We start from the raw sequence: 16,672 nt of genomic DNA, 5'->3' as shown, positions 1-16,672 counted from the left end.
CAGGGCCAAGAGGATGTAATTTTAGGTGCCAATTATATTATTTTTATAATTTAAATAGTGACCCTAACTGTTAAGCATGAACAATAGCTTTAAAAGGGTTTAATTAGATTGCAATTTAAGCGATTTTTGAAATGTCAAAGCTTTTCATTTTAAATTTAAACTTCCATAATTCCCCCAATGGATGCCACTTACAAGCAAGGACAACTTGTCTCGCCACAGAGTGCAAGTGAACGCAGATCCTGCTGTTGGTTGGTTGTTAAGAAATGATCATACCCACTCTTTCACTCACTCTTATTCTCTCTCACACACACTTTGGGCCCTATTTTAGCAATCTAAAATGCATGGTCACTAACGAATAGCGTAAATACATTTAGGGGTTTGTCCAGTCCACATTTGGGGTGGTTTTGTTATCAAACGTCAGGTGCCTGGCGCAAAAAGGAGGCTCTTATATTTCTTAATCAGTCATGGGTGTGTTTTGGGCTTAACATCTTTTAAACCAATGAGGAGGACATCTGTCATTCCCTTTAACAGCAAACAGGGCAACATCAAACAGCGCATCAGTATTTTGATAGTCAGCGGTGTATTTGAAGGAATCTGCTTGTACGCAAGACCGTATGGAACAGGTATTCCACTAAGCCATTCTTTACTAAAACCTAGCTGAGTATAGGCTACACACATCTGCACTTGTCTATTAATTGAACTATAGGCAAACTGAAACTAACTTTACCGTGGTGTCATAGTCAATGACAAAACAGTTATACACAGTTAATTACTTTCACTATTGACTGACAATGGGTTACCAGCAAAAACATAGCCTGAAAAAAGCAATACTTCCCCCTATAATATTCGAATGACTGAATAAATAACCTAAGGACATTTATTCTGCAGAGGAATTGCTGCTTACATCTCGTGACAGTGCGTCTTCAGTTGTGTTTCAAATGCGCCTTTCGCTATAGACCAGACTTTTCTTGGTCATGGCGTAATGATGTAAGATAGCGATTTTTAGATCATGTGCCAGACCACACCTTATGTCGGTAATTTCCACACCCCTGGGCGCATTTTTTAATAAAAGTGAAGTGTAAGATAGGAAAAAACTTCAGAAACGTCAGAATAATAATACGCTTTGCGCCAGGTTTTGCATCATGAAAATAGGGCCCTTTATCTCACTCTCTTTGAAAATAATGGGTATAGACTGAAATTGTATGAGAACTGATCTGAAATCAAATATAACACAAGTTTCTTCATTGATGTTATGAAATTATATTTGATATGGAATATGATGAATGACATGAATACATATAAAAATATCCAACTCAGTTTACTAGGCTTGGGAATCGGTTCCAAGTATCGGTTAGGAATCGGTTCCAAATGTTCCGATCCATCGCAATCGTACACATGTTAACGATTCAACTAACGATGCAAATACAAAGCTTTGTTTTAGAAATGTTTACTATTTAGAAATTTTAAAACATTCAACTTCTGTATTGATATTGCACACTTGATATTCATTCTCTAAAACCACTTTAAATTAAATTCAAAGCCAACAACTCTCAAAGGCATCCTATAAGTGTTCAGCAAATGGTACAGGAATCGATATGGGAATCGATAAGGAATCGAATCGATAAGCAGACTCTACAATGGCATCGATATCGATAATTTCTTAACGATGCCCATCCCTACAGTTTACCTTTATGCCTATTTTCTGTGTCAATTTCTTGTCCTATTGCTATAAACGTTTTATGGTCAATTGGTGTAACCAGTATTTTGTCTAAAAGACTAATAATGTACAAAAAAGTTAATATGGATAATGATTTAATACTCTACTTCACTGTAATAATGGTTGTTTAAACCATTTTTACTCAAATGGTCAAAGAATAGACATAAAACAAGATGTTTATGGTCAGTACAATGAAAAACCCATATAATTTAAATTTAGAAATAAATATAATAAAACATATTCTCATAAGATATTACAAAATAAACTAATAATTTCATGAGAGCAAAAGGTGAGACATATTAGACATTTGTCATTTTTGTGGTTGCACCATTTCACAATTTAACAGGCTGTTAGTTCTATCTTTTGTTAAAAAATAGTATACACGTCATATTAAATAATATGAATACAACAGAAATACAAAGTATACACTTTAGCAAATCTCAGGCATGTTTTGTTTTAAAGGTTTTAACATATTTTTAATTTTCTCATCTTACCAACCCTTATGTCACTGACCCTTTTTCAGAGTGGTGGCGGAACCAAAGTTTGTGGAACGTGTTCCTATCCGGACTGTATATAGCTTCAGACAGGAAGTGGGTTCAGCATGGTTTCAGACCGTTTCAGACAGAGGTTGAGAGCTCAGAGCAGATAGTGGAGTTGTGGCTGTATCAAGTGAATTTATTCATGTAGGATGGATAACTCAACAGCTGGAAAATGGGACAGTTTACCAGTAAAACTGGACGACAACATTATACAGACTCTTGACGAGTTGAAATTTACCCACATGACTCCAGTCCAGGTATTTTCATCATGGCACTTGTCCAGCATGACTATTGTTTACATGAGATGATTACATGACAAATGACCACTTTTTCTGTTTTAGGCCGCTTGCATACCTCTGTTCATGAGTAATAAAGATGTGGCTGCCGAAGCGGTAGGTTTTGTTCAGCATAATTGTATAAAACCACATGTTGATCCAGCATAACAGCTGCATCCTGTTAGAAACATTCTGATTGTGTGTGATCTGATCGAAGGTGACTGGCAGCGGAAAGACTCTTGCCTTCGTGATTCCGATTCTTCAGATTCTCCAGAAACGTGAGGAAAAGCTTAAGAAGCTACAGGTATATCCAATGCGGCGACTCGCATACCTTAAGCCTTGTTTTATGTCGTTTTGGGCATATAGCAAGCAACAGAAAAACCAGTAGTACTTTACAACCTGCCTTTTCAGATTGGTGCACTAATCATCACACCCACCCGAGAACTGGCCCTACAAATTAGTGAGGTTGTGGGACGTTTCTTGCAAAGATATCCCCAGTTCAGGTCAGTTAATAACTTTTATTGTAAGCCAGATCCTATCCCCAGATTTACATTACTAGAGCTTGACTGAAAATGTTACCCCCTTGCAGACAGATTCTTTTGGTTGGTGGCAGCAATCCTATCGATGATGTGGAGAAGTTTAAAAGCCAAGGGTATGTATTCAGACTTCTCACACATACTTGTCAACTACCCAAGTTGGTACTAATGACTTGTAGTCTGTTTCAAGGATTTGAATTAGTGATGTTGACTGGATCTCTTCTGATAGGGCAAATATTATTGTGGCAACACCGGGTCGCCTGGAAGACATGTTCCGTCGGAAAGCCGATGGACTGGATTTGGCCAGCTGTGTGAAGACTCTGGATGTTCTGGTTCTGGATGAAGCAGACCGTCTGCTTGGCATGGGCTTTGAGGCTAGGTACGGTACTCCCCATTAAGTCCTTCAACAACCCATTAAGCCACACTAAATAACTCCCATCTTTGTAATCACATCACGTTGTTGTTCTCAAACACCAAATCAATCAGTTGAATTCATAATAATAATTTCCCTGCTGCCAGCCTTAACACCATCCTGGGCTACTTGCCCAAGCAACGGAGGACAGGGCTGTTCTCCGCCACTCAGACACAGGAACTGGAAAAGCTGGTGAGGGCGGGGCTTCGTAACCCTGTACGAATCGCAGTCAAGGAGAAGGGCGTAGCTGCCAGCAACTCTCAGAAGACCCCAGCGAGACTCAGCAACTACTACACTGTGAGTACACAACACCCGCTTTGAGTTTGATATATAGTTTTGATTAGACAAAAAGTGTCACTAGAGAGAGACATCCTATGGTAATTGTTATGTGTATTTCTTTGTGTCACATGGCTTGTTGGCTGTACAGATGTGTAGAGCTGAGGAGAAGTTCAACACACTGGTGACCTTCCTGAGGCAGCACAAGAATGAGAAGCAGCTGGTATTCTTCAGGTGTGTAGCAGGCTCAACATCATCTGCTTCATGTGAACACAGACACACTGACACTGCATACAAACAGTGCATAAACACACTTTCCATTCTGCTCCTATGCCTAGTTGTTACTTTTACTGAAAGAAGAGCGCAATATTAATTTTAAAAATATGAATATATTAATTTTAAAATTAATATATTAATTTTAAAGGACTCAACTTTGTTTTTTTGATGACATAATGCGGGCATGATGCAGCAGTGGTGGTAACGTCACCACCTGACAATTTGTTGGCCCAGGTTCGAGAATCGTTGTGACTTGTATCGCCTTGGATAAAAGTGTCTGCTCAATACCAGTCAACTGTAACTTTAGCTGTGAAATATTGTTTAAGTAAGGCATTTGTATACTGTATGATGACATATTGTGTGTGGGATCATAGCACCTGTGCCTGTGTGGAGTACTTTGGGAAAGCCCTGGAGGCTCTCATCAAGAAGGTCACCATCCTGTGCATCCACGGCAAGATGGAGAAGAAAGACAAACGCAGTAAAATTTTCTCTGAATTCCGAGAGCTCAAGAGGTTAGAAGGACAACAGCTCTTTTTCTTATGGGCTGCTGGCATGAGTCATTGTTCTCCTCAGAATCCATTGAATTATTTGTCTCAACAAATATGTAATGAAGCCCAAAATGTGGCTACATGGAAATGGTTGCAATGTGAATGTAGAAAGTATACTGAGAGGGAATGCACACAGATGAATTGCACGTAGGTCCAATACCAATGTCCTGTGTTCAGTTTCTGTGAAGCACATGTTATAATAAGATGTGTGCCTATGTCATTTGAATTCACACGAAGGATGCTGTAGTCTCAGGTGTCTCTTTTCTGTTCTAGTGGGATTCTGGTGTGCACAGATGTGATGGCACGAGGCATCGACATCCCAGATGTCCACTGGGTGTTGCAGTATGACCCTCCCAGCAGTGCCAGGTCTGTCAACATTCACACATTACACGTTATAACATTACACACATCTAACAGCGAAACATTTTTCATCGCTGCGTCAGTGCAGACTGCATTTATTAAATCTCATTGTCTGTTCAAAACATCACTGTTCACTAATCTTAATCCTCGTTCTACACATCTACATACAAAAAATACATACATACATACATACATACATACAATAATCACTTTTCTTAAAAAAAAAAACCTAAAACCTTTTACTGCTGCAGAACATTAAAACATTTTTGTAGAGGGTAAACAACAAACATTCTAACAATACAGTAAGAGATCTGAAATGTTCCTGAGTTAATGATACAGAAATTCTATACAGTCTGTTTTGTGTTACCAGAGGAAAATTTACTAATCTCAACTCTCACTGTCTCTACAGCTCTTTTGTCCATCGCTGTGGCCGAACTGCTCGCATTGGTAACACTGGCAATGCTCTTGTTTTCCTGTTGCCCATGGAGGAGACGTATGTCAACTTCCTGTCCATCAACCAGAAGGTACTGTAATATCACTCCCTGTTTATATCTACTCGGTGCCCTGGGGGGTATTCCAAGTACGTGGTTTAGTGACAAACCTGATGTATGTGTTTGTGTGTTCTGTTGTCAGTGCCCTTTGCAAAAATTACCTCGTATAAAGGACGTGGTGGACGTCTTGCCAAAGGTAAAGGCCCTTGCACTTTCAGACCGTGCTATCTTTGAGAAGGGCATGCGAGCATTTGTGTCCTACATCCAGGCCTACGCCAAACATGAGTGCAGCCTCATCTTCAGGATCAAAGGTGAGTCTCTACCTGTGACATGTAGAGTGCAATCAGATATTGGCGCATATCGAGACTCTTATTTGATCTGCCATTAGCGCAAGTATCATTATGTTAGTCAGTTTATCATGTTACCAGCGATGCCCTGATTTGTAGGCTGTACCCCACAGGCTACATAATCTCGTCTGACGCATTCAGTTAAAAGGTATTGCTCAACGATGCTGTTGATCATCTTTAATCAAACCTTTCATCAGCTTTCCCGCATGTGCGACACTGCACATGCACTCCCATAATTGGGTTCAATGCTTTGTGTGTGTGTGTGTGTGTGTGTGTGTGTGTGTGTGTGTATGTGTATTTTTTTCTGTCAGATCTCGACTTTGCTACTTTGGCCCGGGGCTTTGCGCTTCTCCGCATGCCTAAGATGCCGGAACTAAGGGGCAAGAGTTTTCCCGACTTCCAGGAAGAGGCGGTGGATACAGACACCATCCGCTTCAAGGACAAACAGCGGGAGAAACAGAGACAGAAGAAGATTGCTGAACAGAAAGAGAAACCAGAGATACCCAGGAAAAGCTTCATCAAGAACAAAGCCTGGTCCAAACAGAACAACAAAAAAGAAAAAAGGAAAAAGAACGCTGCCAAGAGAAAGCGGGCGGAGGTACAAAACACCTTTGTCAGATGTTCCATGTTCGGTCACAAATCTGAGTCTGCTATGTGTGTTTATTTGCATTTGAGTACTCATTTTCTGTGTTGATAAGTCAGTTATCTCTGTGTGCAGGGATCTGACGTTGAAGATGAAGACATGGCCGAACTCTTGAGCGATACCCGTCTCCTCAAGAAACTGAAGAAGGGTAAAATCAGTACTGAGGACTTTGATAACCAGATGTCTGGTCGGCGGGACTCGTAGTATAATCGGATCTTGGGACTTGGACACCGAGGGCACCTAAGAGCCCAAAGCATACAACTCAACAGAGTGGATGTGGGTGTGAGTAAGTCACCTGCAGTTTGAGCGAGTTCTGGAATGAGCAGAGCTGGGAGAGAGAGCACATTACTAGAGCTCATTTTCCAAGACTCGGGGACAGTCAGGCATATGAGGTCCTGTTGAAGTATGTGCGGAAAGCTTAACTTTTGCCAAAACAAACCAATTGGTGTTTTATAAACTATTTTGAAATGTATTCACAACAGAACAGAATATTTTTCTGTATTGGGGCAGGAAAGGGTTAGAGGTCAGACATGCCTCTCTATTCCTTGTCATCCTACTTTAACTCTAGCCTGGATATTCCTTTTCCAGCAGAAGGAAGAACGGATGGCTGGAATATTCTGCAACCTCAGGACTATGTTGTAAAATGTACAGACTTGATCTGTATTTGTAAATCATAGTGTTGCTGTCCACAATAAATGGTAATACTTTTAACATGAGCTTTATATGTAGGGAACTGGTCTGTGTTTTTGATCAGTATTGATCAATGAGGTGTCTCACTCTCTAATCATGATATGTCATTAAACAAAAAAGTATCTCAGTTTTGTCATAGGCCTACTGTCTTTCCATATTTAGTATGCTACTTGCTATCAGTTAACAAACATTAGATTAAGTTGTTCAATCAAGTGATAAAGATCACCTCCCAAGTTTATGGGGTGTTAGATAGTTATGGATCAGATGAAGAAATCATAATTGGCCTAGAGCTAACACCATGGTAGATATTCACATTACTCTTGTGGTGACCTTTTCAATGTTTTTGAGATCAGTTCTTTGGATCCTGTTGGAGTTCAATGGTGTTTGTGTGTGTAGAGAAAGATCCACAGATATGCACCTTTTAAAATAAGCAACATGTATTTAATCAACAAGGTCCATAACTTTAGTGTGATTAATGTTTTAGATTTTGTCCATTTTGTCTTTAAAACGTCTCGAATAGAATGTTGTAGATGACAGACGTAGCAATCCGCTCGCGCAGGGGCGCTCTCCTGTTTTCTGAAAGCGCAGTTGCCTGTACGAGTTGCTGAACCCGCGAGCCGTCATGTCGGGCAGGTCGGTGCGCGCAGAGACCCGGAGCAGGGCCAAAGATGACATCAAGCGGGTTATGGCCGCTATTGAGAAAGTACGAAAATGGTAAGATGCCTAGTTAGTTAACGCCAGTTACATTCTGTCAGCCAGCTCAACCAGTGGGGGAGACGAGAGACCTAGCTATACATAACATTCGGAAGAAGGGTCATTTTTTACCAAGTTGTCTGAAGAACAGATAGTTGGGAGCTGGGAATAAAAGAGGTGTTACATATTACTTAATATTTCGCATAACATCTGTGCTACGTAATATTTTCTTCACGGATATCGATTTAACCTAGAAGCCATGTTGCCGTCACGAGCAGCCATTCCTCCTCCCCTGACCGGCGAAAACCGAGCGGAGAGCAGACTGCTGAGACCCGTTAACAACTCTAGTCATCCAGTAACAAATTCCCTACTGCGCTTACCATGCCGGTGCCCCAGAGTCTACTTGTTTTAAGACATTCTCGAGGTTTAAATTTAGCGCTTTGAGCTACTCGGCGCAGACAGGCGTGTCACGGGAGGGAGAGTGGAAGTCTCGAATGCAGAGACGTTGCCTGACGGGGGGTGAATGGAACAGCCAATATGCTTACCTTTCAGCTGTTTCTTATAACAACTGTGGAGTAAATTTAGTAAGAATTATTATATGGTGCATGCACGTTTCAACCAAAGTGTTTCAACATGATATTTGTAACATGATTTTGGAAGGTCTGTTTTTTGACCTAGTTAGATGACTGAGAAAAACATGTCAGTTTGAGTGCACTGAAATGGTCAGAATCCTTCACATTTGTCGTCTCATAATTATTAACTTCTACCATGAAAAATACTTCTAGTGCTGCAGTTTTGTGATCTTTCTCAACAGTAAAGACGAGTGAATGTTGTTTATTATGTGCCTACCTTCAGGGAGAAGAAATGGGTGACAGTGGGCGATACATCACTGCGTATTTATAAATGGGTTCCTGTAGCAGAGTCAAAGTCAGACGATGTAAGTTCCTAAGTAGATTTTTAAAGTGAAATTTCAGCACTCTAGCATAACTATACAGCCACACTGAACTGATGTTTAGAGGGTGGTTAGTGATTAGTTACATTTATGCCCACTGTTATCATAATTACAAGCAGGGGAGATCTGAAAATGATGCAGTAAAGAGAACATGGGTAAAATAGCTATACAGCACCATGATGTTTCATTTGCAGTTATTTCTGACCATTTTAGAAAAATAAAAACAAGAAGAATGGACAGGATGAGAAATATGGATCAGAGGTCACAACCCCCGAAAACAGCTCCTCCCCAGGAATGATAGATATGCATGGTAAGAGGGAAAGTCTGTATTTTGGTGTCAGTTGTGTGTGGCCGTTTGTACATAAGTTGTGTGTGTCTTGTGTGTGTGTCTGTCTGTCTGTTTGTGTGTGTGTGTGTGTGTGTGTGTGTTTGTGTGTGTTTTATGCATATGTGTGCGTAAGTCTTTGGGTGTGTGCACTTGTGTGTGGATATGTGTGTGTGTGTGTGTGTGTGTGTTTTATGCATACTTTATGTGTGTGTAAGTCTCTGGGTGAGTGCACTTGTGTGTGGATGTGTTTTGAGCTTATTTTGTACATAAGCGTTTGTGTGTGTGTATGATTTGATGTACAGTGTGTGTGTGTATGGTTTGGTGTACAGTGTGTGTGTGTGTATGTGTGTGTGTCTGTATGTGTGGGTGTGTCTCAGCTGGGCCAGCACATACCGTGAAAGGCCAGATGTTGCATATTAGTTTCAGTTCCCATATTATTGCGCTGTGCGTTTGACGGTTTCTCAGGGATTGTTTTTCCTCAGATGAAAACAGTAACCACAGCTCCATCGCTGACTCGTCACCTGTGAAGCAGGAGGCCAACAGTCATGGCAGCCCTGGGCCTGAGCTCAGTGGCGCCACGCAGAGGGAGGGCGGCGACACTGCAGCCCCTAAAGAGGAGGCTGGCGTGACCCACACAGATGGTGCGGATGCCAGGAACGAACAGGCCGAGGATCAGGGCAGTGACAGTCAGGCTTCAGGCACTGAGACAGGTTAGGCTTAACACATTGGTTGTTGTCTGGGATGCTGAACAGATTCTCAGTGGATAAATATGTACTGCTCAGGGGGGACTCCCAATCTAATGTAGCAACCAGTGTTAAAAATAAATGAAATGCTTCCTTACAATGTCAGGCAAAAGAGCAGAAAATATATGTAATATCTGAATTTTGGTCCAATTTGGATTGATTTCCTGTTTTTGGATGCCTCAGTACAGGTGAATAATTTATGGGTATTCATTAATGACCATTTCTAAACTTAGGTTTTACGCAAATGTAATGAATTGTATCAAGAAGTCAATGTTGTCACGGTCATGTAAACATTGTGGAAACTTTCAATGCAGTGAAAAGCAGATCGGCAGAAAACTCTGTCATTGTTGTGACCAAACGAAGCCCCCAAACCACTAGGGGGCAGGACCTCCCTTCAGATGCCACGAAAGACACTCAGGTAACACTACATGGAGAATTGCTTCCCTGTTTAGGTTAAAACCCCTCATACTGGTTTTAAACTATTCATAAGTTGTTGAATGCTGAATACCAACTGTTAAGCAAATTATACACATTCTTATTTATACTTGTTTACATGCATAAGCTCACTAATCAAATGGGTTTTTTTTGTATGTTGAGCAGGAATTAGAGGAGGGCCCTCCAAGTAAGAAGACCAAACAGGAGTCACCTTCTAAGGAGCCTAAGGAAGAGATGTAGATCAGCCTCAGTTGCTTTTAACAGTGTAGATGTATCTTCCTCAATAGTATGGGTGCATCCTGGCGTAGGCTACCTCTCCCATAAGACAGGCACCACACTTTCACACAAGTCGTGTTAGTGCCCCATCATTTACTACTCTCTAGAACCCTTCAGTGTTAATGCCCCATCATTCACTCCTCTCTAGAACCCTTCAGTGTGATCTGTTCTATTCTGGACATACAGAGGTGTTACATGTAGAAAAATGTGTTTATTTTCCCACCAGATCAGGTTAACATTACCATCATGCTATCATTCTCATACCCCAGTGCAGCGTAAGAGTTCAACCCAATTAGATGACATAAGTGGCATATGCACCAATTTGCCTCAGCTATAGAAGTACATTCAGTGCTCTGTGGTAGAACGAGACCTTGTGTCACATCTGAGAGACTGCAATCCCCCTGGGTATGAACACCCAGATGAAAAGCATTTTTATCTGTGGTGCTTACTGACTCATGCCTCAAGGGGTTTCTGCGTTAAATTAGGTTTCGTTGTTTAACCATCACCTAACAGCAGTCTATAATGAAGTGAATATATCCTAGTGACACAAAATTAGAAGTAATTAGCATTTTTAGTATTCTCATTAAGGATTGGTGTACCCAGTATGACTTAAATAGATTTGTGTTCAGTACTCTTGTAATAGTTTTTTTTTATATATATATATTTCTTTTTTTTTTATGAAGCAGATGTGCAAGCGAACTGTAAGCACACAGCATGCTGGAGCGCTGAATGTTATTTTGGGCATTGCATATCAAATTGTGTAACAAACTGTGAGGGATGTTGGATTTTCGTATGACCTGTTTTAGAGGGCATTCCACAAAATTGGTAACATTTTACCTATTTTACAGGGGTATTCCAACAGCATTAAAGTTTAGGATAGGGATTTTTGCTGCCGAATTCTTCTGCTCTGTCACTGCATTCAAAAACCCACAAAACAGAAAAAACACACTTTATGATTTTTGAGATGTGTGGTGGTATTGGAGGATGCAAATGTTCACTTTTCAGTTTTCATCCATTGTTAGCCCTCCCATACCCCTGGAGTCCATATGTTTAAAACAAAAGACAAACATTACCACCATTTGATGGCTTGTTCTAGAAAGCTAGGTGACCCAGTAAATACCTCATGTCCAGTTTATCCAAGCTGCTATTGAAAGGTTAGATTTTATCTGTGTGTAACACCTCACATTGTCAGTCACTGTTTTACGATTCTAACAAACCTGTCCTAGACATTAGAGTATTGGTGTAAAAGAAAACAAAGAACGCTATGAATGCTTAGATATAGCATTCCTCTTCTTTGAACACGTTTTGGTTCTTGGTATGATAGCTCTACATTAAACATGGTGTTACCTATTTATTTTTCTTTGCCTTGTTTAATGTGTACAAAATCTGCTTTTAATAGTGAATAAATATGATTTAATAATAATAAACTATTTTTGTAACTCTTTAACTTTAAATGTTTTTGAGTATGTCAAAATGCTTTGTTGATACATGTATTTTGTGTACAGTTTTAAGTCATGGTTTTCATGTGTTCCATGTTCAACTAATCCTCATCCTTTCTGAAATCTGAAAATATATAAAACCCAATTCTCTTTCTCCCAATGCAATTATATGAAGCATTAACCCAATGTAGACAAAACAAAAAAATACACTGACTCTTGTTTTGCAATATATTACATATATTGAATTAGTACAAGTTAACAGTACATAAAACAGTGCACTACTTAAAGACCATCACAATTTTATGTAGAAAGTCCACAAAGCGTTGTGAATAAATGCTGCTAAAACGAGTGCTGTCAAATATTACCTTCATACAAACAGAATGAGTCTCAAAATATATTTTAAATAATTTCAATGCTGTGGCACCCTATGTGCAATTTCCTTCAAAAAATGCAGCTGTTTTAAAAAGTTGCAGTATGTGATTTCTGGTGACGTTTATAGCAATGTAACATTGACAACAAAAAATCCCTTTTAAAATCTCTCTTGCACATGTATTTGTGCTAAAGTGTGAAAAACAAAGTGATGGAGATATTTGGATGAGTCCTTTAAGAAACTCTAAAATGCTGTAATTGTTTTCAAGATAGTTAAACTGGCATAATATGTATCAGTATGCATGGATGAAACAAAGAAGAAATCACATACTACAGCTTTGAAGTTGAACAAATCTCATTTGTTAACCATATCAAATTTACAGCTTTCCCGTACTATTGACAGATACAATATGATCCAAATTTGTGCTTCAATAACTGGTGTCTTGCAGAGATAACATAACACATAACATGATATAACAAGTATTTTTTACATTTCATATAAAAAGTATAACTTAAATAGTTTTGTAGAATGACCGTTAAAAGGGAGTGCTTGAATGCATAAGGGATTAAAGTGAGCAGTGCAATACGTTTTTTTTTTATTGGCTGGTGTGGCCTAGCCTGACACTATGGAACCTATTTAGTTACAGCCTGATTTGTTCTTTGAAAGATGTCAGTTTTCATGTAGTCTCGCGGGGCCAAGTCTCACCAAGAGTGCACATCTGGAGACAACACGTTTGTATTTTGGTTTTCATGAGTTTACCTGTGCATGTAATATGACTGGGAGATAGGAGTGATAGAAATCTCTTAAAATGGCAGTGGAGTGAAGTCTATCATTCATCATGCTGCTCTCCTCCTGAGCTTTGCTTGTAAAATATAACTTTATGCTGAATGCCAGGAGCGATAAGGCTGACTTTGCTTTTAAAACACACCCAAGATTTGACAAAAGCAAGGCATGCATTGACTGTATTCTGTTTGAATCAACTTTGTTCGACCTGCTCCGTCACAAGGCATTGGATTGGTTTAGAATGATTTAAATTCACTGATCATGCAAATCGTTCTCATCCTCATTTAGACCAAGTTTAGTCATGGCTGTCCCCAGACTTGTAACAAACGTGTATAAACATGTGTATAAACATCTGGCTCCGTGATTCTAGTTTTTTTTCTGTGGCTGTTTCATGTAGTACAGGTGTTCACACAGTACTGAATTACAGTACAGGACACACACAAACATTATATCAATTCCTTTCAGACAAGCAGCATAGCTTCCTGTGCATTTTCAACCTAGGAAAGATTACAGGGTTAATCTCTGACCGGGGGTATTTTAGTAAGGAAATAATGACGAGGACGCACACACACATACGTACAAAGAACGTATACAGATAAATATGAAAGGATCAGAGGGAAAACGGAATGTGCAGTGCCTGTTCCCAGGCAGGAATAGTGTACTCTAGAAGATCTAGAAGATGGAATGTTTGTCTCTAGAAAGTTTGGTCGTCATTGCAGGAGTCTGTGGCGTGTCCGAACGCTTCACAGATGTCGCAGTAGGGTCTCTCAGCCGAGCGCCGGCCATGGTAGGCGGTGTGGGGTGGTGTGTCAGGTGATTGGGCCTGGGTAGGGCAGTCTTCTGTGTCGTGCTGGTCGAAACAGTCACAGATGTCGCAGAACACCCGAGGAGGTGCCTTCTTCTTGGACTTCCTTTCTCTTAAGCTGTGAGAGCAGGATGAGATTTAAAAACAGTGTCAATACGACTAATGGAAGTAGACAGAGGTGATTTTGTGGACCTCCTGGGTCTTGAGAGCGTACACAGCTTACTATTAATAGTGTCCGGACTAATCAACCCAAATAACGGATCAGAACAGTTTTATCTCTCATTTTCAAGTCTCATGCCTGGCTTGACTTAGATAAATTGATACCAACAAAAGGTTTTAGTGACAGTATACATCACAGGCAAATTATTTTCACTGGTTCTTCATTATGCCAGTTCCCCATTAGCTATCATTACAGTGCAACTAAGACAGAATATAGTTCCAGAACTGAAATCCATGGTATTGCTACACATTTAGTTTATTTGTTTAATTTGTTTAGGTTTGTTTGAATATTTTATTCTCTTCTTAAAGATCTTTAATTAGTGTAACACCAATGATTAATACCATGTTAAGCACCCTCTTAAACACCCTCTCACCCATGAAGCCAAATATCTGAGCTACAGTACAAACACTTTTGTCCGGTCTCCAATGGAAAACTTGCTCATTGTCAGTTCTGAGTTCACCTGTCAATCAATCCCAACTTCTCCACCTCTAGCGTCAACTCACCCATCGTCTTCATCGTTCCCGTTGAACTCAGCCAAGGCCATCTTCTTCAGCTTCCCTTTAAGATCCTCATTCTTTCGCTGGAGGTCTACGATGACCGAGTTCAGGAAGTTTATCTGTTTTAAAGTGGAGTAGAAGAGTGAGGAATGACCAACACAACAAAGAGTAAACTATCACTTACTTGCATAAGTAAGGAAGCATTTGTCAGCACTAACCAGGGGGTGCTACATATTGGTGGTGGTTAGTGAGGTTCCCTGTTCACTAATCAAACACTTTTGCCTTGATAAAGCACTTTAAATGCATTGTGGTGTTGTTGTTATTGTTGTAACATCAGAAATTGACAAACTAAAAATATTTTCTAATAATAGGCTGATAGGTGTCCCAATACATCTGCGCAATGTATTACACAGACCTACAGATGTCACAACACTCGGAAAGATCAAACATTTTAAAGAAGTTATTTTCTATATTACCTTAAATGTGGAAGAAAAAAAACACAAACCTGCTGAAAATGTTAAAATCAAGATGCAAGTCCTTACCTGTCCCTCAGCAAACTCTTTCTCCTCCCGTAGCTGGTCAAGGGCAGCATCACCTGCATGAAGTAACACATGCACACACTTTCAACAAAGATCAGGGCATACAGCCACTAGCACTGCATCAAATGCATTCAGCATATTCAGCCACTTTTGGATGCGCCGTCGTGCTGGGCTGTGCAGAGCTTATTTGCTAGCTACTTTAATAAGTTCAAGCTCCTAATTTTGCCTACAGTGTAAACAGGGCAACTATGACTGCCATTACTCCTCCCTTTAAGATGACACAACTGTATGTGTTTACTGTTGATGGGACCAAATAATCTTCCTGACTGTCACTGTGCACACTATGTACGTTTAGGATCAGTAAATGCTAAATGCAGATAGGATTTGTTTGATGGTAGTTTGATTAGATTCCCTATAGTTTGTTGGTAGTTGCTGGTGGGTGCAGACTGTCTGGCCTGAGGGTGTTCTGTCTGACCAGAGGGTGTTTTGTCTGACCTGATGGTGCTTTGTCTGACCTGAGGGTGTTTTGTCGCCTGCTGCTGTTGGCTCTCCAGTGAGCCGCTGCTCCAGGCTGCGGACACGGTTCTGCAGCTGGGCCTTGTCCTTCTCCAGGGTCTCTACGGCCGTGCGCAGCGTCTCCGCCACGGCACGCTCACCGCGCAGCAGGGCAATCTGACACAGGGCAGAAGGGCAGATATATATATATATATATATACACCGGTATGTATATTCAGGTCAGGCCGGAGAAAATTACACGGTGGAGTTACATCCGCAAGAGGTTCAGCTATAGGCAATCTGTGTCAGCAAAATGAGCTGCTAGCATCACACTTTATTCTCCTCACACCTGCTTTAGTAAGAAAACTCACTCCTCGTGTGCATCACACACTATAGGTACCTAAAAATGAAATGTAATGACTCAACATAACTAAACCTTTACATACATCTTTGCACAATTTTATGGTAATTAGCCAGCAACATTACCTCATTTCTAAGCGTCTGTAACTCTCTGTCCTTGTCCGTCATCAAAGCATTGGAGTTGTCCCTGTAAAAAGAGGAAACATCTTTTGAAGGAGATGTACAGAACATCTGCCACACATGCGCCTCTTCTTTGGCACTGTTAGTAAGCAAAATACACTACTGATGTGCACACATCTAAAGCAGAGAATACTATTCTGATATTTTATTCAAGTTCATTATTAAAATGTTCATTCTGTTATGTAAATCTACATACAGTAGATTATTCAAGCTCCAACAGGCAACTGACTGCATTAAGTAAAATAATGAACCATTCCTACATATCAAACACAACCCCAGTTATATATTGCTTATAGTAACCAGCCAGTCAGATGTAAAGATGACACTGTAAAACACTTCTTACCTCTCAGAGATCTCCAGCTGGTTGTTGGAGAGCTTATCTTCAATCTAAAAGGACAGACACAGACAAATGTAAACACTCTCTAAATATACCGTCCCCACCAGGAA

The 16,672-nt window shown here is 40.2% G+C and overlaps 3 protein-coding genes across 3 annotated transcripts in view; 2 read left to right on the top strand and 1 right to left on the bottom strand.

Moving 5' to 3' along the window:
• Positions 1-2,317: 2,317 nt before the first annotated feature.
• ddx55 (DEAD (Asp-Glu-Ala-Asp) box polypeptide 55) lies at positions 2,318-7,136 on the top strand. The gene is made up of 14 exons (XM_076284143.1): positions 2,318-2,513; positions 2,598-2,648; positions 2,749-2,835; positions 2,943-3,034; positions 3,121-3,183; positions 3,297-3,446; positions 3,587-3,776; positions 3,907-3,989; positions 4,406-4,543; positions 4,853-4,945; positions 5,349-5,463; positions 5,573-5,741; positions 6,089-6,375; positions 6,496-7,136. The coding sequence occupies exons 1-14, from the start codon at positions 2,406-2,408 to the stop codon at positions 6,622-6,624; spliced, it is 1,755 nt and encodes a 584-aa protein (XP_076140258.1). The 5' UTR covers positions 2,318-2,405; the 3' UTR covers positions 6,625-7,136.
• A 579-nt stretch (positions 7,137-7,715) lies between these two features.
• Positions 7,716-11,921, top strand: LOC143122462 (B-cell CLL/lymphoma 7 protein family member A-like). Its single transcript, XM_076283250.1, has 6 exons — positions 7,716-7,824; positions 8,659-8,740; positions 8,969-9,065; positions 9,566-9,793; positions 10,141-10,244; positions 10,427-11,921. Exons 1-6 carry the CDS (start codon positions 7,733-7,735, stop codon positions 10,499-10,501), a joined length of 678 nt encoding a protein of 225 aa, XP_076139365.1. The 5' UTR covers positions 7,716-7,732; the 3' UTR covers positions 10,502-11,921.
• A 277-nt stretch (positions 11,922-12,198) lies between these two features.
• The window catches only part of clip1b (CAP-GLY domain containing linker protein 1b), a 30,610-nt gene continuing 26,136 nt past the window's right edge, over positions 12,199-16,672 (bottom strand). The window contains exons 16-21 of the mRNA XM_076284142.1: positions 16,569-16,612; positions 16,172-16,232; positions 15,706-15,862; positions 15,194-15,246; positions 14,658-14,770; positions 12,199-14,052 (exon numbers count right to left, since the gene is read on the bottom strand). Coding sequence (XP_076140257.1) covers positions 13,824-14,052; positions 14,658-14,770; positions 15,194-15,246; positions 15,706-15,862; positions 16,172-16,232; positions 16,569-16,612 — 657 coding nt within the window. The 3' untranslated portion in view covers positions 12,199-13,823. The remainder of the gene's footprint in view (positions 14,053-14,657; positions 14,771-15,193; positions 15,247-15,705; positions 15,863-16,171; positions 16,233-16,568; positions 16,613-16,672) is intronic.

Source organism: Alosa pseudoharengus, unplaced genomic scaffold (genome assembly GCF_046254945.1).
Source record: "Alosa pseudoharengus isolate Yale_2024_CS ecotype anadromous, Long Island Sound unplaced genomic scaffold, YU_APseudo_1.1 YU_APseudo_1.1_scf_14, whole genome shotgun sequence".
In the NCBI taxonomy this organism is placed as follows: Eukaryota; Metazoa; Chordata; class Actinopteri; order Clupeiformes; family Clupeidae; genus Alosa; species Alosa pseudoharengus.
The sequence above is the reverse complement of the archived record's forward strand: the minus strand, read 5'-3'. Positions and strand labels throughout refer to the sequence as shown.

Excerpts from the sequence above, each read along its gene's own strand:
- ddx55 (XM_076284143.1), top strand. The coding sequence starts at position 2,406 with ATGGATAACTCAACAGCTGGAAAATGGGACAGTTTACCAGTAAAACTG. Across the intron at positions 2,836-2,942 it reads AAAAGCTTAAGAAGCTACAG|ATTGGTGCACTAATCATCAC; the intron begins GTATATCCAATG and ends CTGCCTTTTCAG. Across the intron at positions 4,544-4,852 it reads GAATTCCGAGAGCTCAAGAG|TGGGATTCTGGTGTGCACAG; the intron begins GTTAGAAGGACA and ends TTTCTGTTCTAG.
- LOC143122462 (XM_076283250.1), top strand. The coding sequence starts at position 7,733 with ATGTCGGGCAGGTCGGTGCGCGCAGAGACCCGGAGCAGGGCCAAAGAT. Across the intron at positions 9,794-10,140 it reads GGCTTCAGGCACTGAGACAG|TGAAAAGCAGATCGGCAGAA; the intron begins GTTAGGCTTAAC and ends CTTTCAATGCAG. Across the intron at positions 10,245-10,426 it reads ATGCCACGAAAGACACTCAG|GAATTAGAGGAGGGCCCTCC; the intron begins GTAACACTACAT and ends TATGTTGAGCAG.